The sequence below is a fragment of the Petaurus breviceps genome, unplaced genomic scaffold (genome assembly GCF_028583685.1).
Source record: "Petaurus breviceps papuanus isolate PSGF00001 unplaced genomic scaffold, PetGlider_PUasm1.0 186, whole genome shotgun sequence".
Lineage (NCBI taxonomy): Eukaryota > Metazoa > Chordata > Mammalia > Diprotodontia > Petauridae > Petaurus > Petaurus breviceps.
The window spans coordinates 17,153,213-17,180,115 of record NW_027185798.1 but is presented as its reverse complement, the minus strand read 5'-3'; the positions used below and the strand labels follow the sequence as shown (position 1 = coordinate 17,180,115).

Genomic DNA, 26,903 nt, shown 5'->3' with positions numbered 1-26,903 from the left:
AGAGGGAAGGGGAAAGGGGGAGGGAGAGAGGGTAGAGAAGAGGCAGGAAGAAGAGGAAGGAAGAGAGGGAGGGAAGGGGAGAGGGAGGGAGGGAGGAAGAGGATGAGGGAGGGAGGGAAGAAGGGAAAGGAGGGAGAGAGGGAGGAAGGAAAGGAAGGGAAGAAGAGAGGAAAGGGGAAAGGGAAGGAAGGAGGGAGGGAGAGAATGAAGAGGAAAGGGAGAGAGGAAAGAAAGAAAGGAGGGAGGGTGCGAGGGAAAGGAAGGAAAAGCATTTGACTAGGGGAGATCCATCTGGAGCAGGGGAGATCCGTCTGGGGCAGGAGAGTGTTTGGAGGCAGTTGCAAGCCTAGGTGTTTGGGGTTGGGGGGTGGAGGGAAGGACAGCTCCTGCCTCGAAGATGGTGTACAGGACATTGGCCCAGAAGGTGTTCGGCACCAAAGGTTTTCACTTTGGGATTTGGTCCGGCAGCCTCCAGTGGCAGCAGCCACAGGGAAGAACCAATCCAGGAGTCCCATCAAGCGGAGGTCAGGGCTGTTCCCCCGCCTGCACACAGGCTCCGAAGGCCAGGCTGACAGCCGGACACGATGGTAAATCCTGGGGCTCATGACTGCTCTTCCTTTGCTGTCCCATCCCCCAAAGTGCTCGGGCACAGGGGGTGGAGGTTGGAGGCATTGAGGTATGTTGGAGATGGCATTGGTTGTAGAGTCAGAGGCCCTGGGTTCAAATCTAGCTTCTAATGTTTGCAACCTCTGTGACCTTGGGCAAATGATTTAATTTCCCTGGGTGTCTGAGGTCCCTTCCACATTTGTGATCCGGGGATCCAAGTCATGAGTCCATTAGGACCTCTCCATAGACCAAAGAGTATTTTCCTATCATGGATCCCTTGAGGAGTCTGATGAAGCTTATGTACCCTTTCTCAGAAAAATGTTTTTAAATGTACAAAATGAAATAAATAGGATCACAAAGGAAATCAAGTATATTGAGATACAGTTGTTAAACTATAAACCGTACACACACGGGTTCACAAACCCCCGGCTCCTGAGATCCCCTGGCACAGATAAGTAAATGGGCAAGACAGCTCCCTGCCCAAGCCAGGCCCCTGAATATGGTCTCCAGCCCAAGTCAAGTATTTCTTTAATTGTAGGGACAAATCAGATCAACCTACATATAAAAATTAGGGGAAAAGCCTTGTATCCATTTAAAAATATACCAAAAACAGACAGGGAAATCACAAGTCCTGGGTTCTAGTCCCAGCTCTAACACTAGCTGTATAACCCTGGCCAAATGTCTTTACCTGTATAACGGGTATAATATTGTTTATCATCTCAATGGATAGGAGAGAGACTGAAGGGAGAAAAGCATTTGAAACTCTAAGTTTTTTTTAAATGAATGTTAAAAAAAATAATAATAAATAACCATGGCCAGGGCAGCTAGGTTGCATAGTGCATAGAGCACTGGGCTTAGAATCAGGAAGACTCATCTTTCTGAGTTCATATCTGGCCTCAGACAGCTGTGTGACCCTGGACAAGCCACTTCACCCTGTTTGCCTCAGTTTCATATCTGTAAAATGGGGATAATTGTACTGATCGCACCTACTCAGAGACGTTGGGAGCCCCAAATACTATAATGCAAACCCTAAATTGCTATATAAATGGCAGTTGCATTAAAGCAGAGAAAGCTCTTGCCCATGTAGTCTTTGACCTCTCATTAGCACTAGGTCCTATCCCAGGACCCCAAAACAGCTAGAGAAGGAGGATGGTGTGTTTAGGGCTACCAAAAGACTGTGAAGGTGGGGGTAAAGGGAGACTTTGGTGGACTCTGCTCTAAAGTTTCCCAAGGACCTGCTGATAGAGAAAGGTCTCTCTGGACTGTTGTTTCCTCCTTCCTCTCCCTACTCCTACCACAAGTGAGAGAAACAGCCAGATTTATGAATCATTAGCGCTTGACTTGGGTGGTATCAGAGCTACGTGACCTGGAGTCAGGAAGACCTGAATCCAAATCCTGACACAGAAATTTACTTAGGCAAGTCACTTAACCTGCCTCAGTTTCCTCACCTGTAAAATGGGAATGATGACAATAGTATAAGAATCAAATGAAATAGAGCATGTCAAGTCCTTTGTAAACCTTAAAATCCTCTATGTAAATGTTAGCTGTTATCATTATCTTTTCGCTCCTTCCTGTCTCCTCAGTGACAGTGCCTCGAGCACTCCCAAGACCCCGGATGGTGGCCATTCCTCTCAGGAAGTGAAATCAGAAACCTCATCCAACCCCAGCTCTCCGGAAATTTGCCCCAACAAAGAGAAGTAAGGGGGGATGCCCTTCTTTGGAGGAGCTGGGCAGTGGGCAGCCAGAGAGAGCAGAGCGAGGGGGGCCAGAGCCATCTGCTGGACCCGCGGAGCTGCCCCTAGCACTCTGCCCACCCAGTGACTGCAGAGGGATGGGGGACTGTGTGCAGGAGGGGAGGGGGTTCCCTTCCCATGCCTTCTGCCTCACTTCCTCAGGCCTTTCGTCAAGCTGAAGGAAAACGGCCGGTCCAGCATCTCCCGGTCCTCATCCAGCACCAGCAGCTTCAGCAGCACCGCCGGGGAGAGTGAGGCCATGGAGGAATACGACATTGTGGTAGGCGGAGCTGCTTCACAGAGAGAACCCAGACTTGCACTCATGACCATCAGGGCCAAGACGTGGAAAGGCTCAGGCCTGGGGCTGGGGGCCTCCACTGGCCCTTCCTCTTAACTCCAACCTTGGGACTCACACACGCTTCAATCAGCTAGCATTTATTAAACACCTACTGTGGATCAAGTACTGTGCTGGCTTCTGGGGGTGCAATGACGAAAGCCCCTGCCTGCAATGATCTTAGTTCTATTTAGGGAGATAACCAAATAAGCATTGATTAAACACCTACTGTGTCCTAGGCATTGTGCCAGCTGAGAATACAAAGACAAAAGTGAGACATTTACATTTCCTATCCTCAAAGAGTTTACATTCTAAATAGAAAGATACTCACTCTGAGCACCTACTATGTGCTGTGTGACAAAAGCCTCTGCCCACAAGGAGCTAATATTCTTTTAGGGGGATAGAACATGCTTACAGATAAGTAAATACAGGACACATATCCCCACTATACACTGGGATGGTGACACAGGGCTCTTACAAGTAGAAGAATCAGGAAAGATGTCTTGAAGGAGGAGGCCCTTGACCTGAACCTCAGAGGGGTCTCAAGGTCCCCAGAGGCAGAGCTGAAAGAGGAGAGCAGGGAAAGTGTAAAATGGGAGATGGAATTCCCTGTACAAGGAACAGGCCATGGGTTAGTTTAACTGGAACGTAGAATGTGTGAGGGAGGATCGTGTGAACTTGGCCTGTGAAAGTAGACTGGAATCATATATTTGAAGGGCTTTAAATGACAAACAGAGTAGTGTGACTTGAGGGCAATGGGGAGCCCCTGAAGCTTGTTGAGTAAAGGAGTAACATGAACAGGATTGTGCTTTTAAAATATTACTGCAGGGGGCAGCTAGATGACGCAGTGAATAGAGTACCAGCGCTGGAGTCAGGAGGACCTGAGTTCAAACCTGGCCTCAGACATTTAGCACTTATTAGCCGTGTGACCTTGGGCAAGTCACTTAACCCCAATTGCCCTCCATCACTTAACCCCAATTGCCCTCCAAAATAAAAAAAAGGCAAAAAATAAAATAAAATAAAATATCACTGCACCTGTGCAGAGGGTAAATTGGAGAGAAGTGAATCAATCTGCAAGTGTATGTGAAGCCCACACTGGGCACTGGGCACTGGGCTTTGGGTGCTGGGCACTGGACACTGGACATTGGGCACTGAGCACTGAGCTTGGCGCCAGGAATACAAGTACAAAGAACCAAACAATCCCTGCTCCCCAGAAGTTTCTGTTCTGTTGAAAGAGGCCATAAACACGCTTAACCTCTCAGTGTCCCAGGCAGGTCTCTAAGGCTGTAAATGTCCATAAAGGCTGGCCTGTATTGGTGAGGGGAGTTTGTGTCCCTGCCCGCCATGGTTATGATGAGTCAGGGGCTCTGCTCTCCCCAGATCTGGCTCTGTTTGGCTGTTGGCTGGGGAGGAGATTGGCTGAGGTGGTCCTGGGAGGGGGTTGCTGTCTCCAGGACCATCTGTGTGGGAGGCTTCATCAGGCCCAGGTGTGCAGAGTGGGGGGAGGAGTTGCAGCTGCCCAGCCTCTTACCCGTCTCCCTCCCCCCCAGAGCAGCCAGCCCTCCACAGCTTCACCCTTCAAGCAGGAAGTCTTTGTCTACAGCCCGTCCCTGAACAGCGAGAGCCCCAGCCTAGTAGCAGCAGCGACCCCAGTAATCATGAGCCGGAGTCCGACAGGTGAGTGATGTCCAGGATGGGCTGGCACTGGGTGGACTTCACTGTGGCTGATGGCATCCACTCTTGTCCTGCAGGTGGCACCCTAGTAGAGAAGGAGAATGGAGTTTGGGTTTGAGCCCCAGCTCTGAGACTGGGTGGCAGTGGGCAAGCCACTTAAGCTCCATGACAGTCACTGTCTGGCTAAGGGATGCAGCAGTGGGCATCACTGCTTCCCTGTGGCTCCTGCTCTAGCCCTGATGGGCATTCCTGGTGGAGCTCTGGTGGAGAGGCAGGTCCAAGGGCCCCGGAGGCCATAGCCAAAGACTCAGGTAGAGGTAGGGCAGTGCCACAGGGAGTTATGCTGGATGTGGAATTGAAGGACTTGGCTTTGCCTGACAGCTGGGTGGCTCAGTGGAGAGAGTGCTATGCTTGGAGTCAGAAAGACCTGAATTCAATTCTGGACTCAGACATTTACCAGCTGTGTAACCCTGAACAGGTCACCTAACTCTGCTTGCCTCAGTTTCCTCATCTGTAAAATGAGCTGGAGAAGGAAATGGCAAACCACTCCAGTATCTCTGCCAAGAAAACCCCTTACCTTTCCAGCTTGATAACACACTATTCCCTTTCTTTCCTTCCTTAAATCTTTTTTTTTTTCAATCCAAACTGGCCTCTTTGTCCACCCCTCACTTCTTCCCTACATTTCTTCAAGGGGAAGCCAGCAAAAGTATCACCTTCTACCTGAGGCTTTTCCTTATCCATTCAGTTGCTACTGTCTATGAAAAGGACTTTATGTTGTGTGTGTATGTGTGTTGAATGAATAAATGAACTGTTAGATTTTTGAGTGATTGTGAGATCACTTAAACCCTCCAGTTTTTTTCAAATGTAAAATTAAAATGTTGGAACAGATGACTGCAAAGATGGGGCCATGAAGAGTTGGACACGAGTGAACAGCAACAACCACCACTTTCACTGAGTCCATTAACTCCTCTGGGTCTCAGTTTCCTCCTCTGTAAAAGGAGGAGGGAGGGTCCCTTCGATCTCTAAACTCCACCTGAGGCAGTATGGGGAAATCACTTCTTTCCTCTAGAACTCAGTTTCCTTTTCTGTAAAATGAGGGAGCTGGTCCAGCAGAATATCAAACACCCATAATCCCTGATACTAGACAGGCTGAGGCTACTGGGATCACTGGAGCTTGAGAGTTCTGAGCTGTAATAGGGTGAATGCTAGTTGGGTGTCTGCCTAAGGCTGGCACCAATATGGCGAGCCACCAGGAGCTACCCAAGGAGGGACAAACCGGCCAATACTTGGGAGCAGGACAAAGTTTCTGTGCTCATCAGCAGTGGGTGAGATGGGAAAACAGTGTCAAAAACAAAAACAAAGATGGGGCTAGCTTGGGCAGCCTCTGAGATCCTTCGTCTCTGCATCTGCGATCCCATGACCCTAAAGCTTTCCCCAGTCACCTTCATCCGACCCTCACTCTTCCAGCTCTCATGTCCTACGAGCGTCTGAGATTCCAGGTGTGGGAGCACGCAAGGAAGCAGCCCCAGCTCCTCTCTGGCCCCTGCACTTTGTGGTTGTCCATCAACAGGGCTGCCCAGTTTGGTTGGTTAGACCACAGCACCGAGGTGGTTGAGGTGGCAGGTTTGATGCCCATGTGGGTCAGTGATTTTTGTCTTGTTTCCCAGCCACAGATGGCATCTCTGGCCCCACCTAACCTCCTCCTTGGTGCAAACATCCACTCACAAACAAGACAGAGGAAAGCGGAGAGCTCAGGGCAGGCATCCTGTTGCTAGGGAGACAGTGAAAGCCAACGTCTGTTTGATTGGCCAGGGGGTTAGTCACTGAATACAGAAAGCTCACCATCATTCCAGGGACCAACAGTGAAAAGTGTCATTTGTGTTCATTCAACAAGCAACTTCGTGCAAGGAGGCAGACACAAATAGCAAAATCTGCCCTGCCCTCGAGGAGTTTACATTCTACAGGTCTTCTTGTGCTGGCTCAATGCACATACCCTGATGCATGCTTCCTCTTCAGAGGAAATCCCAGTCCCTTCAATCGGTCATTCCTTACAGCGGCTTGGCGAGAAATCATCCATAACATTAAAATGGCAGTGAGAGTGGAGCCATGAAAGAGGCCTTCAAGTCCAACCCATGGACCATTGACTATGAATCCTCAGGCAGCATGTCCAACGGGAAGGCATCCATCCTTTGCTTGAAGACCTCCAGTTAGCACAAAGGGCATACATTTGTTCCCTGCTGAGTGTGTGCCAGCCAGGTGATACTGCGTGTAGGGGATACTAAAAAGATGCAGCATCTGCCTTCCATGAGCTCCCAAAAATTAGGCAACAGGAGATAGCAGTATGTGATGAACCAGGAAGTGATTCTGAAGGCTGTTCCAGGTTGGCACTTACCCTTCCCTGGCCATGGGCAAACCAGGACAAAGTCCATTGACCCTCCTATCAGCACCACTGAATGGCCCGCAGTTGGATATAGAACTTTGGGCTACACACAGGTGAACCTTAAACACCAGTAAGCATTTATACAGGGCCTACCTGAGCAGCTAGGTGGCACAGTGGATAAAGTACCCGACCTGGAGTCAGGAAGGCCTGAGTTCGAATTTGACCTCAGACATTGCTATTCACTTCACCCTGTTTGCCTCAGTTTATCGGATGAGCTGGAGAAGGAAATGACAAAGCACTCCAGTACCTTTGCAAAAAAAAAACAAAACACTCAAACCCAAAGGAAATCACAAAGAATCAGACATGACTGAAAAATTACTAAACAACGTAATGCCTATTGCGTACCAGGCACTATGTTAAGCACTTTTTACAAATATTATTTTACTTGATCTTCACTACACTGTGAGGTAGGTGTCATTATTGTCCTCATTTTACAGTTGAGGAAACCGAGGTAAATAGAGGATTTGCCCAGGGTCAGCTAGTAAGTGTAAGAGGCAGGATTTGAATTCGACTCTTCCTGACTCCAAGCCCAATGCCCCATCTACTGTATCATTTAGCTGCCTACATGCAAAAAATGCAAAAGAAACATGAGATATGTTTCAAGGCTCTCTGAGAACATTTATTGATGTCTTGTTGGGGAGCCAAAAACATGTTAAAAAAAAAAAAGATGATGAGGACAAAGGAACAACTTTGTTCTCTGTCTCTGCCTCCAAGAAGCCTTCTGGGATTCCCCCAGCTGTGATCCCATCACTGTGCATTTTTTTCCTCCGCATTCTATAGTTTCTTCTCTGTGAAAGTATGCTCCTTGAGGGCAGGAATTGTTTCCCTTTGGTCTTCACACCCTGAAAGCCTGGCATAGTTCTTGGCACTTTTTGCTATGCCCCCTTTTCAGTCGTGTCTGACTCTCTGTGATCCCATTTGGGGTTTTCTTAGCAAAGATACTGGAGTGGTTTGCCATTTCCTTCTCCAACTTATTTTTTACAAATAAGGAAACTGAGGCAAGCAGGGTGAAGTGACTTGCCCAGGGTCACACAGCTCATATGTGTCTGAGCAAGGCTGGATTTAAACTCAGGAAGATGAGTCTTCCTGACTCCAGACCTGGCACTCTGTGCACTATGGCACCACCTAGCTGCCTCTCTGGTACTTAGTAAGTGCTTAATAAATGTTTATTGATTGACTGATTGATTGAAACGCCTTCCCTTCCTAATCTTTTCCCTGGTTGCTTCCCTTAGACTTGAAGAACAGGAACTCTCCGAGGTCCAATCTGAAGTTCCGCTTCGATAAGCTCAGCCATACCAGTTCCAGCACGGTATGGAGGAAAGCTCTGGGTGTGGGGGGTTGGGGGCCCTGGGGAGTGTGGGGAGCCTCATAGAGAGCCTGATTCATACAAGTAGTGTATGAGATCTTATTTGAGGGACGCCTCACAGAGTCCTGTGGACCCAGACTGCCTGAAATGCGACCTGCCAAGGTTCGTTCCTTTGTTGGATGCTTTGGGGTTATCAGGAGTCCCCTGTGAAAACAACCCCCCACACACACCCCTGTACAGCATTGACTGTCACTGTATCAGTCATCACTGTAGCTGGGATTAAGCTTGCCAGGCTGAGAGCATTCCATATGAATGGGAAACGGGGTGGGGGGAGATGTCTAGAAGATGGGGAGGAAAACAAAAGCAAAATCTGACCTTTTTCTCCCATTTGAAGCTGTTCCCCGCCCTCGGGGAGGAGTCAGGGGTGTGGGAAGGAATGGGTTTAGAAGGCTGGGAGGAGGGAGGCCTCTAGTGTCCAACTAGAGATCCTACAACCCTTTCTTCTATTTCTTTTGAGGAGTGAGTTCCCAGTGGGTTAGACATGCCCATATTCAAATGGATACCCCACCTATCCATGAGTAAAATGCAAGACCAACTTCCTGTTATCTTCTAGAACTGTATCACTCACTGCTGTGGCAGTCCCATGAAGCCTATGGTTTTGTTGTTCAGCTGTCTCAAAACCTTTGGGGTTTTCTTGGCTAAGATCCTGGAGTAGTTTGCCATTTCCTTCTCCGGTTCATTTGACAGATGAGGAAACTGAGGCAAGCAGGGTGAAGTGACTTGCCTAGGGTCACACAGCTAGTAAGTGTCTGAGCCCCAAACGCTAGCCAGTGATTCTATGGACTCCTTCTGAAATAATGTTTTTAAATGCATAAAATAAAATAAATAGAATTATTGAAGAAACCAATCACATTGAAATACAGTTGCCAAAATATTTTTTTTCAAACTAGAATTCCAGGGGCAGCTAGATAGCTCAGTGAATAGAGCACCAGCCCTGGAGACAGGAGGACCTGGGTTCAAATCCCACCTCAGACACTTGACAGTTAACTAACTGTGTGACCTTGGGCAAGTCTTTTAACTCCAATTGCCTTGCTTTCCCCCCCCCAAAAAAATAAAAAATAAAAAAAACAAAAACTAAGATTCCAGATTCCAGGTTGAGAACCTAGAGGCTGGCTATCCCTTTATCTTCTTTGGGTCAAACCTCACTTCCACATAGCTGGTTATTACTGGTTAGCATCTGCTTGTCTGGGTAGTATAATGTATGGATTGGACTTGTATGGACTTGTATTGGACTTGTATAATGTATGGATGGACTTGGTTTTTTTTTAACGAGTTCAAATCCGGCCTCAGATACTTCCTAGCAGTGTGACCCTGGGTAAGTCACAAGAAACTGTTTCCACATCTGGAAAATGGGGATAATAGCAGCACCTGCCTCATAGCATTGTTTTGATGACCAGATGAGATAATATATACCCTTTGCAAAACATAAAGAAATGTTAGCTATCATTTTTCCAATGGTGTAGGTGAGGATGTGATAGGTCTACCATTCCCTTGTAAAATTTAGCTTGGTGCCCCCTGACAAGCTACTGTATTCTATATGTATTGATTATACTGTCCTGGTCAAGTTACTTAATTTCCAGCAACCTCAGTTTCCTCATCTGTAAAATGAGGGAGTTGGATTCAGTGATTCCAGATTTCTGATCTCCATTTACTCTTTTCAGACGCTCAACCCAAAACCCAGCAAAGATAAAAGTCTTTTTTGCTGCTAAATACTTAACTATTTCCCCTTAAACCAGAAAGGTTTTGAGAAGTGAGGTTGTCTGTTTCCAGCATTGCATAATGGAGAAAGAATAAATGTGGCCCATAAAAGTGGAAGTTTTCCCAAGGTCAAGTCTTCTTAATGGGTGCTTTAGAGTGCCAGAATCCAAATTCAAGGGCAAACAACCTTCCAGTTATCTGAGATTGGGGGGGGGGGGCTCCTCTGGCCTGCCTTCTCTCCTCCTTCATGCAGAGAAGTGTGTCAAAAGCAACCCTTTGTATCATTCCCCTTTGCCTTTGCACAATGCCTGACACACGCAGGATGGCTGAGAAATGCTTTTTTATTGCTAATTGATTGATTGATGATGATGTGAAGTCTTTGTTCTGATTTATCCCGGAGCAGGGTCACTAATGGGGAAGAGAAGTCGTTCACCTGTCAAAGGTGAGTGGAGGGATTATCTCCCTGGGGGCCTCATGGGACAGGACTTGTCTTTTCTGTCCTCTTTCTGACCTTCACCTTGACTTTGTAAAGGCCACTCTGAGGGAGCCAGCCAACCCAGGGCTCTATCACCCTGGGAAGTTTGGAGACAGGATAAGTGGACCAGAATCTCAATCCCCTTCCCTGAAGCCTCCAGGTTTGGGGCCAGGACAGGGAGGAGACGCATTTGGGTACGAGAGGAGAGCGTTAATAAATGCTTATTGAATTAAAGTGAATTCTACCAGTCCACTAGCTGTATAAATGCATATAAGCTCCTTGAAGCTGGGGTCATTTATTTTTGCCTCCGTATCCTTCATGCCTACTACAGTACCAGGCACATAGTAGGGATTTAATACACGGGAAGGGGAAGGGAATAAGCATTTATTAAGCTCCTATTATATGCTAGGCACTATTAAGCACTTTGCAGATATTATGCTTGTTGATTCAATCATTCAAGCAATTGACAAGCACTTATTAAATGCCTGCTGTATGCTTGGCATTGTGCTAGACTCTGAGGATACAGAGACAAGATCCCCTGGCCTGGAAGAAGCTTACATTCTATATGACTGATTGTTGAAATTAATTTGATCAAGTATCTGCTATGTGCTGGGCCTGATGGTGAATCCAAGACACAAAAACAAAAATGAAATGGTTGGGGCAGCTAGGTGGCACAATGAGTAGAGCACCAGCCCTGGAGTCAGGAGGACCTGAGTTCAAATCCAGCCTCAGACACTTAATACAAAAAAACTAGCTGTTTGACCTTGGGCAAGTCACTTGAACCAATTGCCCTCCAAAAAGCAAAATACAAAAAAAAAAATGAAGGGGTCCCTCTCAGTCACCTGACAAGCATTTGTTAAGCACCTACTATGTACCAGGCACATAGGTAGGTACTGCCCCCCCAAGGAGTTTAAATGGGGGTTGGGTTTTCTGGGAAAGGAACAGGGAAATGAACAGCATTTCTTTTTTTTCTTGGAGCGGGGAAGGCAAGGAATTGGGGTTAAGTGACTTGCCCAAGGTCACACTGCTAGTAAGTGTGTCAAGTGTCTGAGGTCGGATTTGAACTCAGGTCCTCCTGACGCCAGGGCAGGTGCTCTATTCATTGCACCACCTAGCTGCCCCATGAATAGCATCTCTTTAACACTTTACAAGCATCTTTTCTGCCCTGTCCTGTAGCTCTGAATAGACCACATCACCCAGCCTTACCGATAACATTCTCCGTCTTCTGTGTTTGTCTCCTTCAGGGCAGTCCTGCCTCAGCCCAGGGAGACAGCTCCTCTTCCACCAAGACCTTGGGAACATCTGTCCACTACACTAATCCCTGAAGCTGCTCCCGTGCCCAGTGTCCCCACGCCACTGGCTTCAAGCTGAGGCCAGCCTTCCACTCAGCACCCTCCGTAACCCTATAACCCTCACTGGTGTTCCTGGTGGCGGCGTGCCTGGCGGGCACACCTCCTGCCTTTCTGCAAGGAGGCTTCTTGTACCATGTAGCATACACTGGACATGCTGCAGCCCAGCCCCCAGGGCCCACGCCCATAGGTTTGTTTGTTGATTTACTTTGTATACTCCTGGCCTGTGCCGCAGCTGGGCCTCTGGCCAATGCTGTGAGTACATCTGTGCTCTCTCCTACAAGTGAGCACATTCAGCAAAAGGTCTCTCTCCCCTAAGCTTTCTCCCCTACAGCCCTTTCCCCACCATGGCACATCTCTGTCTTGGTTTCATTCAGTCCTGTCTGTGAATGGTGGGCAGACGTCAGGCTTTGGGTTCCCAGCCTGATTAGTCCATGAGTAGCTAAGTTGTTAATTAGCCCTCTGTCCGCAGGCAGGCTTCCTTCTCTCTCCCCTGATCCCATCATAAAGTGCCAGGAAGGCCCAAGACTTACATTGGCAGGGCCCAAACATCCGTATCTCTTTCAGGGAGCAGCTTCTGTTAAGGGGGTGAGGGGTTGCTTCAGATGCTCCTTTGGGGAACAGGCTTGGTGAGGATGAGAAAAAGAGACAGAGAGAATGAGACTGAAGCCAGGAAAGCCAGAAGCAAACCTTTCGGCCTCACTGACAACAAGCTCAGGGAAGGAATGGGACACTTTGAAGGTCAGTGATCTATTCTGGGCTCCTGGGAGTTATGTCATCTTGTCTCCAATAAAGCTTCCCTGGACATTCCCTGTGGCCAGGGAAGATGTCTCTAGGTAGGATTTCCACTCTCTTTTAGTGACTGCCATCTTCCCAGAAACCAAGTTTGGGAGGGTCCTTGCAAAATGCATCAGGACCAGTCGGGCCATACCATCCCCCATGCCAATGGGCTTCCCAGAATATTCATTTGTTAGCCCAACAAGCATTTCTTAAGCATTTGCTGGGGGGGGTAGGGGGAAAGAGAAACCTGTCCTTTGCTCCCTTCAGCTTCTCCCAACATCCCAGTGAAATCTCAGCACCTTAAGCAGAGACATTCATTGATGTGGATTGTCTGCATTCTTCCATGTCTAAAGTCAGATGTCTCTTGGGCCCTACCTCTTTTCATTCAGACCACAGGTCATTTCCCATGGCTGCTGGAAGGGGACCCCCTTTCCCCTCCTCTTCCCTAGCTTTGATGGGGAGCTCCTTGTAAGAGAGTCAGAGGTCAAGCACAGGGTGAGAAGGGACTAGGAGAGATTCTGTAGGTGGTCAGCACATTCCAAGAGAGAAGGTAGAAGTGTGCCAAGGCTGTGAGACCTGGACCCACACAGGTTTCTGCTCACATTTGGAATCCACCAACAGAATGCCTCAGTATTTTGATTCTCCCACCTCCCTCACCCAGGCTGCAAGACTGAGAGCTAGAAATCACAAGACCAGATGGAGCTCATGGGATAATAGATCCAAAGCTGGCAAGGGAACCTCAGAGACTAGCTAGTCTCTCATTTTACAGATGAGGAAACTGAGACCCATGGAAGCAAAGTGACTTATTAATGTCACAAAGGGAGTAAGCCTCAGAGGTAGGATTTGAATCCTGCTCCAGAGCCTGACTTTCCATTACACCAGGGCCAAATGGATGCTTTTGCTTCTTAGAGATCTGGACCAAGGGGTTCTAACTGAGAAGTATGGATAGGAGGTAGATTTAAGGTTTCCCTATCAACTTAATCTCAGACTTTCTAAAACATTAAGGGCAAAAGTCAGCCCCACATGCCAAATTCTATAGGAAGTGTCCCGGTGTGCTGTCATGGCCAAGGGTCTGTGCCTGGGATACCTGGCCTTCCCTCCTGTCCTGTCCTTCCACCCTCCACACTACTTTCTATACATCTGTGGGATTAGTCTCCATGGGTTTCTGCTAACCCCAAGGGATTACCGTGCCTGGGCAGAAGGGCATGTCTCATTGGCCCCATGTCACAGCAGGCCATTTGCCCTTATTTATTCCCTCTAGTCCCAGGGACCCCACCTCCTTATGGACCAGCCTGATTCATAAAGGGTGTCCCCCGCCTCTGATGACACTCAGTCCGTCCTCTCAATCAGATAATGGAAGCTTTCTCGAGATTTGAAACAAACAAAAGTTCATTACAGCATGAGGCCCTTTGACTCACATCCTGTGATGCTGCCCCCAGTGGCCTTGGTGCAGATGGAGGCTGAATTTGTAATTTGACTTTAGAGTCTGAGCTGGATAACACCTTTGAGGAAATGCAGCATCATTGCTTTCAAGGATACCTGCTGACTCCAAGTCTTGGCCAAAATGAGCATTGCCTCTGAATTTCAAAATAGTCCTCTATGCCTCAACTCAAACCAGGCTCTCAAACAATTTAATGAGGCACAGAAGCTCCTAGTGATAAGGGTCTCAGGGTCCACATGCCGGGGCTTCTAAGATCTTCCCTAACAAAGACATCTATCTCAAGGAGAGGTCTCACTCAAACTGTTTTAATAAATAGATCAGAGTCACTTAATTACAACCGAACAATTCCTATGCAGCACACATCCAGGTCTGTTTTCCTCAACCAAGTTGAAGTGGACAGACTTATTTTTCTTGAGAAACAGTATCATTTCCTGCTGATTTCATGATGATAAGTTTTAGAAGCAAGGACCCCATTGATTTGGAATTTGTAATAATTCAACAGTAGGCTAGGGTCCTTTGATATTTTGTTAGAAAGGGAGCTTCAAAGTTACCTGCCATAACCCCATCTTTTGAAAGATGAGGAAACTGAGTTTTTTGTTCAAGACAATTTGAAAGGTAAATTTGCAGAAATAATTTACTCAAGGTCACTTAGTGTCAGAGCTGGGACGATGACCTGGGCTCTCCCCCCAACCTCCCCTCACTTTCCCAATGCTGCCCATCTGAAATTTCCCTCTATACACTACCTATAAGGAGAGGAGTTTGTTCTAAATAAGTTTAGTCTAAAGATTGCTCTTACGAAGAACTTCTCTCAAAAGTTGGCCTAGTCAGGTGCTCTTAAAAATTTCTTTGGCAGCACCCATTTGTACATAAGCAATGTGATTATTACACGTGATTCTTATCTTTTTCTTCAAGCAGGTCAGGTATGACTTGGCCACACTTTTCATTGTGTCCGTCTGTCCTTGAAAGTCCTAAACAATATTTAGTTGCAGAATATTCTGCATTTCTTTTCACTTGTCACTAATTCAGCCTGAGCCTTCTTTCCTGAGCCCCATCCCGTACCTAGGTTAGTCAAATCAGTAAGTTTTGACTGTAGCTGTTTCCCTCTGCTTGGAAGCAGCAGTGCCTTTAATCATGGTTTGGGGTGCTTTTCTTAGGTTTTAATGTGTCTCCCCCCACCCCCGCTGTGGAGCATCAAGCTTCATCACCTCAGTCCACCCCAGCTGGCTCTAAGCCGCTCAGCCCACCCCCTGTCAGGTAGCTGTCCATCCTCTCTGCTGTTCCCCAGAGATGGAGTTTGGTAAGAGTAGAACAGCAGCCTTGAATTTCCATTTCCTTACAAGTTGGCTTCAGTAGCTTCTGAACTGGCCCTCCCTCCCTTTGGGTCTGGCACTGAGACCCAGCATCCTGTAAATATTTACCCTGTTGGCTTAAAGAGTGAACACTATCTGCCCATCTGTGTCCCCGGTGCCCTGGAGAAGGAAGGAAACAAGGTTCTTCCTTGTGCTTCTGGATTTTACATCTGTGTACAGCACCGCTATCCAAGCTTGGCTTTTACCAACCTAAAAGACTTGGTGGTGCAGTATCCCTGACTGATGGGGGTCTCTGGGTCCCCCGAGAACTTCTCTGGCAGCTGTATTTATAGAATTACCGTGCCCTTCTCCTGGACTCCTGGCCTCTGGAGCTACTCTTTGGGCTGACATGAGGTTTGAGGAGAGGAGAATTAGCATAACCCTGCTGGTTGGTAGCGCTCAACTGTGTTCATTTGGATGGTTCTTATTAGGAATTTGAGAAGTTTGCCTTTGTGCTATCTATGGAGAAAATGCTTGCCGGGTAGACTTATAGGGATTGGGAATGTTTCATCTACTCGAGGAAATCGAGTGTTTTCAAGCACGTTAGAGGTACCTGACCATGTTTAACTCAATCACACAGGCTGGTTCTTCACCACTTATTAAAGTGGCCCCAACAGAATCTTTCCTGGTAAACCTTAGGTCAGCTAGAATGACTGCTTGTGCTTGCAAAGTGACAGGTCGGCCTTCCTTTGGTATTGTAGACAGGCTTCAAACTCCTAGAAATCAGAGGCTGTTAGAACTTGGCACAGGCTTTGGAGACCATCTGATCCTATTCCCTCACCTTCAGAGAAGATAAACTGAGGCCCAGAGACATGAATCAGTTTGCCTACGGTCACATTGCCATTGAGCTGGGACTAAACACGAGGTCTCAGCTCCTAGTCAAGAGCTCTTTCCATAATACTATGCCCACCACCACCACCACCACCACCCCATCCCATCCCCACCCCCATTAGTTTAAGTGAATAACATGAGCTGATGTCCTTGGATTCTACCAAAGTGAGTAAGTTAGGCTATCAAGGTTGGTACCCGAGTCAGGAATATGGAAGTCCAGCTTTCTTAGGCGGTGTGACATTTGGCCCCAGATATGTACACTGTAGTGCTTAATCAAGTTTGAGTTGAATGAGTTGGAAATGGAGGGAGAATGTGTTGACTTTCCCTAGCAATCCTAGGACTTTGAGCCCACCAAGAAAATGCAAAGTCCAGAGGGCCAGCTAGATGAAGATCCTGTTTTAGTCATTGAGTTCACACCAGCCCACCAACCCCAAGCCTTTAATAGGAGCTGGGGCTGGGACAAAAACAAGGTATAGTTTAAATACACCCCAGTTCCCTCTTGGAAAATAGTAGAGAAGTGATGTCTAAAGATGTCTCTCCTATCCTAAACTACTTCCCTGTAATGAGCAGAATGGAATGTTAGATTTCATGGTGGGGAACGCGTCAGTTAATTTAGATGTTGCCCCAAGGGCCATGCAGAAATAAACATCCTATATCCTATATAGGCCTAGAGAATGGGGAAAGTGTTGGGGGAGGGGAAAGGCTCATAGAAGTAGTCCCTTGAATGATACAGACCAAAGGAATGGCCTTCCTCTAATTGCTTGCGGTGGTGGTGAGTTAGTATTTGCCAAGAGCAGGGATCTCTGGGAATTTTTCTGAAGTAGAAGAAAGATTACTGGGCACTCAGGGCCAGTTCTGGGCAAAGTTTGTTTGCCCAAGCTCTGTTTCCATTCTTTTCTCCTCTAAATACTGAGGAAGATACTCCATGCTGGTGAAGCTGGTCTTAGAAACTTCTGTGGATGTCACTGAAATACCCATTCCCTTGGGAGGAGAGATAAGTTAGGCCACAGAAGAGTGGGTCAATGGGAGCTGAGCATAGCAGACAAGAACACGATGGCCACAGAAGGAGGGGATTTGGCTTCCTGCTTTGTGTCTAGCCTGGGCAGCTCCAGTGGAGTGTGGGTGAGCTCGAGAGGAAATGAATTCTCATCCATCCCTTTCTTTTGTGACGTTCCACTTTCCTGGACTTTGTTTTCTGCTTGAATGAATAAACCTGTCTCTTTCCATTCTTCTTGCCGATCCCCTAGCATGGTTGAAGACCCTACTTTTTCTTTTCCATGAATGTCGTTTTGTGACGCCCCCTCAAGTGCGGCAATGTTCACTTGTGAAGAGGGATCCTAGGAGTGGTGAGGTCTCTGAGCCAAGCTCAGTTCTGACAGTGGGTGGTGACGATCATGTTTCTTTTTTCCTTTTTAGAGCAAGGAGATGCTTTCTAGAGTCTGATTGCGTATGCCCTGTAAATAGTGTACATTTAATTTATTGCTACTGTAACACGGTGTACTGGTTAATGTATAAAACAAATTCTAAAAAGTTCACAAATGTATATTTTGTTGCTTAAATGTGTCTTTGCAGAAATTCACAATAAATAACATATTTTGTGTCCATCGGTGTATGAGATTCTCTGGGTGGGACCACAACCTTGGACCTCCTAGCCCAGCCAGTCTGTACTATCTGGTGTCCTCCAGCACTTCTTATAAAATTCAAGAGCCTCCCCGCCTACAGGCAGCCTTCCCTGAATGAAATTCACCTCATTCCCCCATTCACGTGATCTTTCAAGCCACATTCCCTCAGCTCAGCTCTGGGACTTAGGACACTGACTGGGTGCCACCAATGCCCAACGCAAGGTGAAGATCATGTCACAGAAGCGGGTCCACCTTTCAATGTAAATAATAATTAATAATTTCTCCCCTTCTAGAACAGAAACTGTTTCATTTTTGCCATTGTCCCCGAACACCTGCCATGGTACTGGGGACATAGCAGGTGCTCATTGGTTAATGGTGACAACAATGACTAGCTAACATTTCTATACAGCTTGCTCTATGCCAGGAACCAGGCTAGGCTCTTTACAATTATCATCTCATTTGAGAATTGCAAGAACCCTGGGAAGTAGATGCTGTTATTTCTCCCCGTTTTACAGATGGGGAAACTGAAGCAAACAGCATTTAATTAACTTGTCACGAGTCACACAGCTGGTAAGGATCTGAGGCAGGATTTGAACTCAGGTCTTCCTGACTCCAGGCCCAGGGCTTATCTACAACCTCTGTGAGAAGAGGATGAGGGATTATCATTCCTGTTATCCCACTAGCTGTTGGAGATGTCACAGAGATACTTTACAGATTATGAACCAATACTTTTACTCAATTATAAAAAAGCAGCCATTTTAGCCATCTGTGCGCTGGTCCCCCCTACCCCAGAACATTATAATAGAATAATAACAGGGTAGTGATGTGTCACAGGGCTGTTTCTATCTCAACTCCATAAAAATATATATGATATCTTTTATACCTGTTTTACGGATCACATATTTTATAACTAAATAACTGGAAGGGACCTCATGCCATTGATTCCAACATCTTCACATTATAGTAGAAGAGACTAAGATTCAGAGAGATTTACCATTTATTGGATTCTTGACTTATATTTGGAAGGGACATGAGAGGCCACCACCTCACTCAACCCCTCTTTTTACTGAGGGAAACTGGGGGAAAGTGATTTGCCCAAGGTCACACAGCTAGCACATGGCAAAGCTGGGATTTGGACTCTGCTCCTCTGACTCAAAGTTCAGCCCTCTTCCCATTGGACAAGAAGTCCTCCTGTCTCACAGAATTGTAGGCTAAGCTTCAACTTGACATTGGTTTAGCTGGAATAAGGTATCTTTTCTTTCCTTTAAAATATAAGAGGCATTCATGAACCACAAAATGCAATTAAAATGACTTTAATAATTGAAAGCTAAAAGCTCGGGATGCCAGAATATCGAAGATACTTCCTCTTCCTCACTCTCTAAATAAGGAACTGAAGAAAGGAAGGGGGAACCTGCAGGCAGCTGGAGCTTAGAAAGAAGACAACCCTTCCCACCCTCAAGTTAGCTACCCCATGGCTTCACCTTAGAGCGTGGCAGAGCTGAGAGCAGGGCTGAGGGCTGGCTGTGGTCACTATTGCTGAGGGGCCCCAGAAGCCCCTGCCCCACCCACCCACCCCCAGCTTCCATCCCACGTGGTCTCTAGCCTCCTCCATATCCCGGTTGCTCTCCTCTGACACAACTGCATCTTGTCAATTTTCTTTCTAAACAACGAACTGGACACAACACACCAAAAGTAGTTAGACCTGGGCCCGAGGCTCAGACCCTCACTGGAGCATTGTTTTGTGGTCAGCTCAATCATGTATGCCTCCTTGTGACCCCATTTTGGGTTTCCTTAGCAAAGATACCAGAGTGGTTTGCCATTTCCTTCTTCAACTCATTTTATGAGTGAGGAAACTGAAACACACAGGGTTAAGTGACTTGCCCGGATTCACACAGCTAGTAAATGTCTAAGGCAGAATTTGAACCCAAGTACTCCTGACTCCAGGAATGGCACACTGTCCACTGTGCCACCTAGCTGCCCTCTCACTAGAACAGATAATTTTAAAATCTTGGAGTTAAAAGAGCCCCTAGGCCCTCCTCATCTCTCTAGGCCTGAGCTTCCTTGTCTGTAAGATGAGGGAGTTGGACTCAGTGGCATCTCAGGTACTAGTAACATCTTTGAGCCTCAATTTCCCTATCTGTAAAATGAGAGGGTTGAACATGATGGCCCAGAAGGTTCCTTCCGGTTCTAAACCTATGATGCCCCGGGGTGTTTTAGAGTATTGTGTTATGTGGTGGGTGGCCACTAAGTGGCGCCACAGTACACAGAGTGCTGAACCTGGGTCAGGAAGACCTGAGTTCCAATCCTTCCTCAGACACTAGCTGGGTGACGACCTGCCCCACCAAAGGCAGGTCACCTCATTTCTGTTGGCCTCAGTTTCCTCATCTGTAAAATGAGACTCAGCACCTACCTCCCAGTGTCATTGTGGGGATCAAATGAGATAATATTTGTAAACTTTTCTAGCTATTATTAATAAATGTTCTTTGACCATGAGCCTATGATCTAATTCAATCTGAGTAATATTCTCTCATTTCATCCTCACGACAACCCCGGAAGATAGGTGCTATTATGATCCCCATTTTACAGTTGTGGAAACTGAGGCAAAGAGATGAAGTAACTTACCCAGGGTCACACATCTAGTAAGAGTCTGAGTTCATATTTGAATTCAGGTTTTCCTAACTGCAGGGCCAGTGCTCTATCCAAAGGTTCTACCCTATCCTAATACACTCATCATTTTCCCTGAATCTCTCCCTCCCTTCTGTCTCAGCCTCTCCATAGGTCCCTTACTCCCCTTCCCCCAAGCCTCTCCTCAGCTCCCTCCCTCAGTTCCAGTCCCCGGGGTCTTTGCAGCTATAAGGGTGAGAACAAATCCTTCTAGTTTTTTGGCCTCTGGTTCATGTGGAAATACCAGGAATGTGGCTCCGTAGGAGAGATAATGTCCTTGCCCCCTGGCTTCAGCTTAGTGTGCCTTCCCCTACTCACTTAACTCTGGAAGAGAGATCTAGGCTGACAACTTTGCAAAACTCTGCCTCATTTAAATCCAATCCCTGTGCAAGTCAAGACATGTGACGTCATTGGTACTCTTGGAAAATGTACAAACAATAACCCACACAGGAGTGGGGAGGGCTTTTGGAGTCGAGAGTAATAATAATAGTTAACATGTATATAGCACTTAGTATGTGCCAGGCACTGGACTGAACAATTTACTCTTTTGATTTACAATTTATCTCATTATCTCACAATACTAGAAGGTAAGGGTTATCATTTTATCATTATACCCATTTTACAGATGAGGAAACTGAGACAGCTAGAGGGATCCACAGCTAGGAATTGTTTGAGGCTAGATCTGAACTCAGGATTTCCTGACTCCAGGCCCAGTGCTCTGTCCCTTGTACCACTCAGCTACCCTTGGCAGTGTTGGGTGAGAAGCCCCATCAGGAGTGATGGTCAGGTATATTCTAGCCTTCAAAGGTAAAGATGGGGGGGGGGCCTAGGGGATACTCACCATAAACAAAGTGGAGGTCTCTGGCCGGAGCACTCAGACCCTATGGTAGGAAGCTCAATTCAAAAGATTAGTTTGAAAGGTTTGTCGGGGAAGTCTCTGCTCTTTGTTCTCAGCTCCTGGGGTGAATCTCCAGCTGAGCTGAAAAGCTTTGTAGATGGGACTGACTGAAACGAGAGAGCTCACTCACTGCTGAAGGGAGCCAGCCGAGAAGGCTTTGGGTTTTGTTTGCTTCGAGAGAGGGAGTATTTCTGTTATTATGGCTAAGGTAAAGACTTGATTCTTCTAGAAAAAGAGTTCAACCAGGTAACACTAGTTCTTCTTGTGAGGAAGAGCTGATCCCATAGCCAAAGACTTCAGCAGAAGCTCACAGAAGCAATCCAGCCATGTGCCCAAGGCAGGCTGTGCCTGGCAGCCAGGAGTAGCTGGTGAGTAGAAACGATGTGTTCAGCACTGTGCCCCAATCTGTCTCCATTGCACACCAGAGCTCTCCTCTCTCTGACCACCCCGATGTGTAGACACCCATAATGCAGAAAAATTGTATGACCAGATGTGTTACTTTCCATTATAAACAAACTGCAGAAATTCAACCTTTATTGGGATGAATACATAGATAGCAAAAATTGTCAGGGTCCAGGTCTGGAGGTCAAAAGTACCCTTGTAGGGGCGGGCGGCCAGGTAGCACAGTGAGTAAGAGCACCGGCTCCAGTGTCGGGATGACCTGGGGATCAAATCCAGGCTCAGACACTTAGCACCTACCCAGAAAACACCTGGCCGTGTAACCTTGAGCAAGTTACTTAACCCCAATTGCTTTAAAAAAAAAAGTACCCTTGTAGCATAATATTCCCCATGTGTGCATTCACCCACCCATACCCCCTGACCAGACTTGCTTCCTGCATTTCTATTCATCCCTGTGATTATGTATGTATTTGTGGGAGAATATATCCCAGATTTATGAAGAAAATATTTTACTACAACTTTTCTTATTATATTACTTCTTTAAATACCTTTTGCTTTAAATTATGTCTTCTGACTGAGTGTTAAAGGCCACTACATCAGTGGGGACATATGAACAAATATGTATAGACTCTCAAAGTGTCTTGAACTACTTTAGGTCAGGTAGCCCCTCCCAGAAGGGGAGCATATAGCCTGTGGGGTATGTGGCAGGAAGACCCCTCTCCCACTGTGCCAGAACTTTGTGAAAGCGTCCACAGCAAAAACCACTTCATGCCAGGTCTAATCCCAGCTCTCCCCAGAAGCTGGCCTCACTCCCTCACCAGTTAAACCTGTGTCAGCGACAGAGCTGCCTCTTTTCTGGGGGCATAGACATCCTAACCCAGGTAGGAAGAAGAATTGCAGCTCTCTCTACAACTCCCAAGCAACCAATTTATTAAACACCTACTGTGTGCCAGGCCCTGTGCTAAATGCCAGCAATACAAAAAGGAGCAAAAGACAGTCTCTACCTTTGCCTTTGCCTGAGCATTTCTGAAAGTGGGTCCCTCCTCTATTCCCTCAAATGAGAGGTTGGGAGGGGAGAAGAAGGTGCTTCCTGCATCTAGACAGACATTGGTGTATTTTCCAGCTCACACACATACTTGGCTGTCCCAAACCCTATTCCCAGGGCAAAGGAACCAAGGAGTAACCCTCCTTCATCTGTAGGAGGATGCTGAGTGTGAGAAAGGTATCTGGGGTAGCACCCAGGCAGGGCTAATATAGATGACGTCTGTATAGAGGTTTTTCAAAACACTTTACTTATTTTATTTGATCCTCACAACAACTCTGTGAGGTAGATATTACAATACCAATGTTATTCCCATTTTACAGATGAGGAAACTGAGGCTTAGAGAAATTCAGTGACTTGATCAGGATCAGGAAGTCAATATATGAGGTGGAATTTGAACACAGGTCTTTCATCTGCCCCTGCAGAGCTCTCTCTGTTGCTCCCCTACACTGTAGGAAAGGTAACAGACCATACTGTGAGAGGCACTGGTGGGGGAGAAGGTGTCTTATTTTGTGTGGTTGGACTCTCTGTGGATTTAGAACATCAACACAGCATGCTTTCTTTAATCCTCAGTTACCAAAAGTTAAAAGAGGCTTAGAGTACAAAGCCTCTAACAGGGGTACCCACAGAAGATGTCCAGGAAAACAATAATGTTAGATGACACAACCTTAAAAGAAATAGTTGGTGCCATAGAGACAATGTTATGAATGGAAGCTTTGGTGATCATTGGCATGGGGTGCAGAGTGGGCTGAGAAGCTAGAAGATGGGGGGTAGGGCAGGGAAAGCAGGTCCCAGGACAGTAAGCACTGACTGGGCTTGAGGTGGGCCAAAGAGGGGATCAACCAGTGACCAACATCATAGAAACATTTCATGACCTCAGTATGAGGTTCTGTTGATCACGTGTGTGGGATTGAATGAATTTGTTTACAAGGTCAATCTGTTCATGAAGAATGAATGAACGACTGAATGAATAAGTGAAAGAAAAAAGTTTTTGTTAAGCACTTACTATGTGCCAAGCCCAAGCAATACAAATAGAAAGACTGAGAGGTCCCCTGCCTAGGCAGATGGAAAGGCCTGGGAATCCAAAGACCACTGAAGGAGGGAGGATGGCAGGTTAAATTAATCAGTCAGATGACAATGTTAAGGGTCAAGATGGCAAAGCAGATAAGGTCTGAAAATGACCCAAGGTAAACACAATTGCAGGATGGGGAAAAGAGTTTTGTAGACTGGTACCTAAAGGTTTTCTCAATGAATGAATGTTAACTAAACGGTAGCTAACACTCTACGTAGTGCTTTAGATATATTATTTCAGTTCCTCACAGCAATCCTGTGAGCTATTCATACTGTAGGTCTTATTACCCTCATTTTATAAATGAGGAAATTGGCTTACAAAGGTCTAATGACTTTCCTGTTGTCGCACAATAGTAGAGATGGGGCTGGAACTCATGTCTCTTCAGGGTCTTCCTAGCCCCAGTTCTAAGATTGTGTTAGGTATATGGCACCGGGTGACTGGCTCTCAGTCCCTGATTTCCAAGAGTCTCTTTCTCTCTCCTTTTCCTGGCATCTGCTTTGAATTCCTAGTAAGGCTTTCTCTGCAACAGGACAGAAGAAAGGATGTGAGAGCCCAGCACTCCTCCCCCAACATTCCACTAAGAAGGTAATAGAACTTAGATATAGGTCTTACCTTGTCCATACTTCTCACTGGAAAAAAAAAAGAAAGACAAGAAAACAGTTAGACTGACAACATATTCCTTGTCTTTGGAGGCTGGGACTGTTTCTTTCTTGTCTTTGTAGTCATGTCCTGCCTCCTTTACATAGGTGTACCCCAAGGCTGTCTTGGACACTCTCCTAATTCACTCTACACTCTTTAACTGAGATCAGCACTTCCCAAGGATTCAGCCATCATCTCTAGGCAAATGACTCCCAACTATAGATATTCAATCCTCGTCTTTCTGCTGAACTCCAGACCAGGATTTCTAACTGCTTGCTGGATATCTCCACCTAGATGTTCTATAGGAGCCTCAATCTCAACAAGTCCAAAACAGAATTTATCTTTTTCATTAAATACATCCCTCCCTTGAATGGTGCCATCATTCTTCTAGGTTTTCAGTCTAAGAATCACTCCTGATTTTTTCTTTCTCCTCTCCAATCAAGTCCCATTTCTTAGTGATTCCATTTCCTCAGGATCTCTCTATTGACCCCACAACCATGCAGATTCAGACCTCCATTCCCTCCCCCCTGAATGATTACATTGTCCTCCCAATGTTAGTACATGTTAGCATCTCCCCTCTCCAATCCATACTTCCCACAGCTACAAAAGTGATGCTCTCCCCTGTGCTCCCCTATTCTCCTTCCTCATCTCTGCCATCTGGGACCCTCTGCTCCCTCCAAGGCTCAACTCCAGGGCTACTTCTCCTCAAAGGCTTTTCCTTGTTCCCCAAATTGTTAACACTCTCCTTCCCAAACCTTCAGGACCTTCTTTGTACATATCCTTACTTACTTCTCTGTGCCCATGTATACCCCAATAGAATGTAAGCTCAAGAACAGGGTCCATCTGCTTTCTGTGTGCTTGTATCACCACTGCCACTTTAGTGCTTGCCATAGAGTGGGCAACTGATAAGTGTTTGTTAATTGACTGATTGATGGATTGATCCAAGGTTTACTCGGGATTAGGACTACTACTTTTTCCAAAGGTCCTCAGATATTTCATCATGGGAGGCTGCTAGTTCAAGGGTAGAATTAGGTGAGGCATGGACCCTCCAGAAGGCCATGCAGTTCTGGATGGAACTGGACAGAAGAGCAGCACTCCCTCTTGGGGGGGGGGGGGAGGGCAGTGAGTGTTACTGATTCCCCTTCCCCTTCTCCCAGAGCAGCCCAGCCAATGAACGCTGGTCTTTACCTTGGTGCAGGTACTTCAAAACACACACAACCAGAACCATCAGGATTGCAAAGATGAATAGGAGAAACCAGGGCGCTGTACCAGACCTTTCTGCAGAAAGATAAGGACATCCCTATGAGCAGCTGGCTGGAAACCGAGCAAGGCCAGCCCTCAGCTCCACGGCTCATGTTAAGAAGGGCTGACTGAGAGCACTGGAGGGGAGGAGGGCAGGCACAGAGGGATCACTGACCACACCTGCACCTGAGGTTCTCCCGCCTAGGTTTTCACCTCTTTGGGCAGCTAGGTGGTTCAGTGCTTAAAGTGCTGGACCTAGTGGCAAGAAAATCCGAGTTCAAATCTTCCCTTAGACAGCTACAAGCTGTGTGACCCTGGGCAACTCTCTCTGCCTCCGTCTCCTTATCTACAAAACCGGGATCAGAGAAAGCGTAGGTAAAGCACTTCACACACAACCCTAAGACACAGGGCAAATGCTAGCTGTTGTTATTACTGTCTCAAGCTGCCTCAGTTCCCCAGCTCTTCCTGGGACACTGGATTGGAGGGAGAGGACCTGGCTCCAAGTGTCCTCAGTGTGCTGCAGAATCTATACGACCTTGGCTGGTCAAGACCCCTCTGGACCTCAGTTTCCTGATCTGTAAAATGGCAAGGTTGGGTCCAATGCCCTCTGAGGCCCCTTCCAGCTCTATCTGAGTTCCAATGACAGAAGACTACAGGATGTTAGATCTAGAGGGGACCCTCAAGATCATCAGATCTGACCCCTTATTTTACAGGAATGGAAACTCACAAAGTTGTACATGAAGTGGCGACCTGCATTGGTGGAGGGAGTTTCCTCATGTGGGAATTCCCTAGACCAACCAAATGACAGGTCTAGTCCCTCTTCCTAATCTTAAGGGTCAGGGACCCTGAGCGAGCCAGGGACTTGCCCAGGGTCATTCATCTGAGAGCCCTAACTCAGCTGAGGACACTGGATTCTAAAACCATCCCTCAATCCTCCTCCACTGCAAGAGAAAAGCAGAGCTCAGAGGCAGCAGGAGGATGGGCAGAAGGTGCCTATGAGGAAAGAGAAAGGAAGGCCTTGGGCAGAATTCCCTGAAGGAATCTTCCAGCTGGATCTGGAATCCCAGGAATCCCAGGCCACTAGGCTCTGGTATTTCATTTCTTTCCCCAGTAAAGAGCTGCTTTTTGAAAAAAAAATCCCAGGCTTGACTCAGCTGAAGCACATTCAGGCCAAGATATCCAGAGAAGAAGGAGGAGGAGGAGAGGGAGGGGAAGGAGGGGGGGGGGGAGGAGAGGGGGGAGGGGGAGG

At 46.9% G+C, this 26,903-nt stretch overlaps 1 protein-coding gene and 1 long non-coding RNA gene across 4 annotated transcripts in view; one reads left to right on the top strand and one right to left on the bottom strand.

The window, feature by feature from the left end:
- Positions 1–17,678, top strand: part of RAP1GAP2 (RAP1 GTPase activating protein 2) — a 253,579-nt gene extending 235,901 nt beyond the window's left edge. For 2 of the 3 annotated variants that reach the window (XM_069089621.1, XM_069089622.1), the window contains 7 exons: positions 469–587; positions 2,190–2,303; positions 2,502–2,619; positions 4,224–4,350; positions 8,020–8,096; positions 10,255–10,293; positions 11,571–17,678. In XM_069089621.1, the coding sequence (XP_068945722.1) occupies positions 469–587; positions 2,190–2,303; positions 2,502–2,619; positions 4,224–4,350; positions 8,020–8,096; positions 10,255–10,263 (564 nt within the window). In that variant the 3' untranslated portion in view covers positions 10,264–10,293; positions 11,571–17,678. The remainder of the gene's footprint in view (positions 1–468; positions 588–2,189; positions 2,304–2,501; positions 2,620–4,223; positions 4,351–8,019; positions 8,097–10,254; positions 10,294–11,570) is intronic. The other variant, XR_011168643.1, reaches the window with a different exon arrangement.
- A 5,252-nt stretch (positions 17,679–22,930) lies between these two features.
- LOC138162449 (uncharacterized) lies at positions 22,931–25,903 on the bottom strand. The gene is made up of 3 exons (XR_011168642.1): positions 25,601–25,903; positions 24,386–24,402; positions 22,931–24,293 (listed from the first exon to the last, which is right to left on the bottom strand). It is a non-coding gene; the product is annotated as an uncharacterized lncRNA (long non-coding RNA).
- Between the last annotated feature and the right edge of the window lie 1,000 nt (positions 25,904–26,903).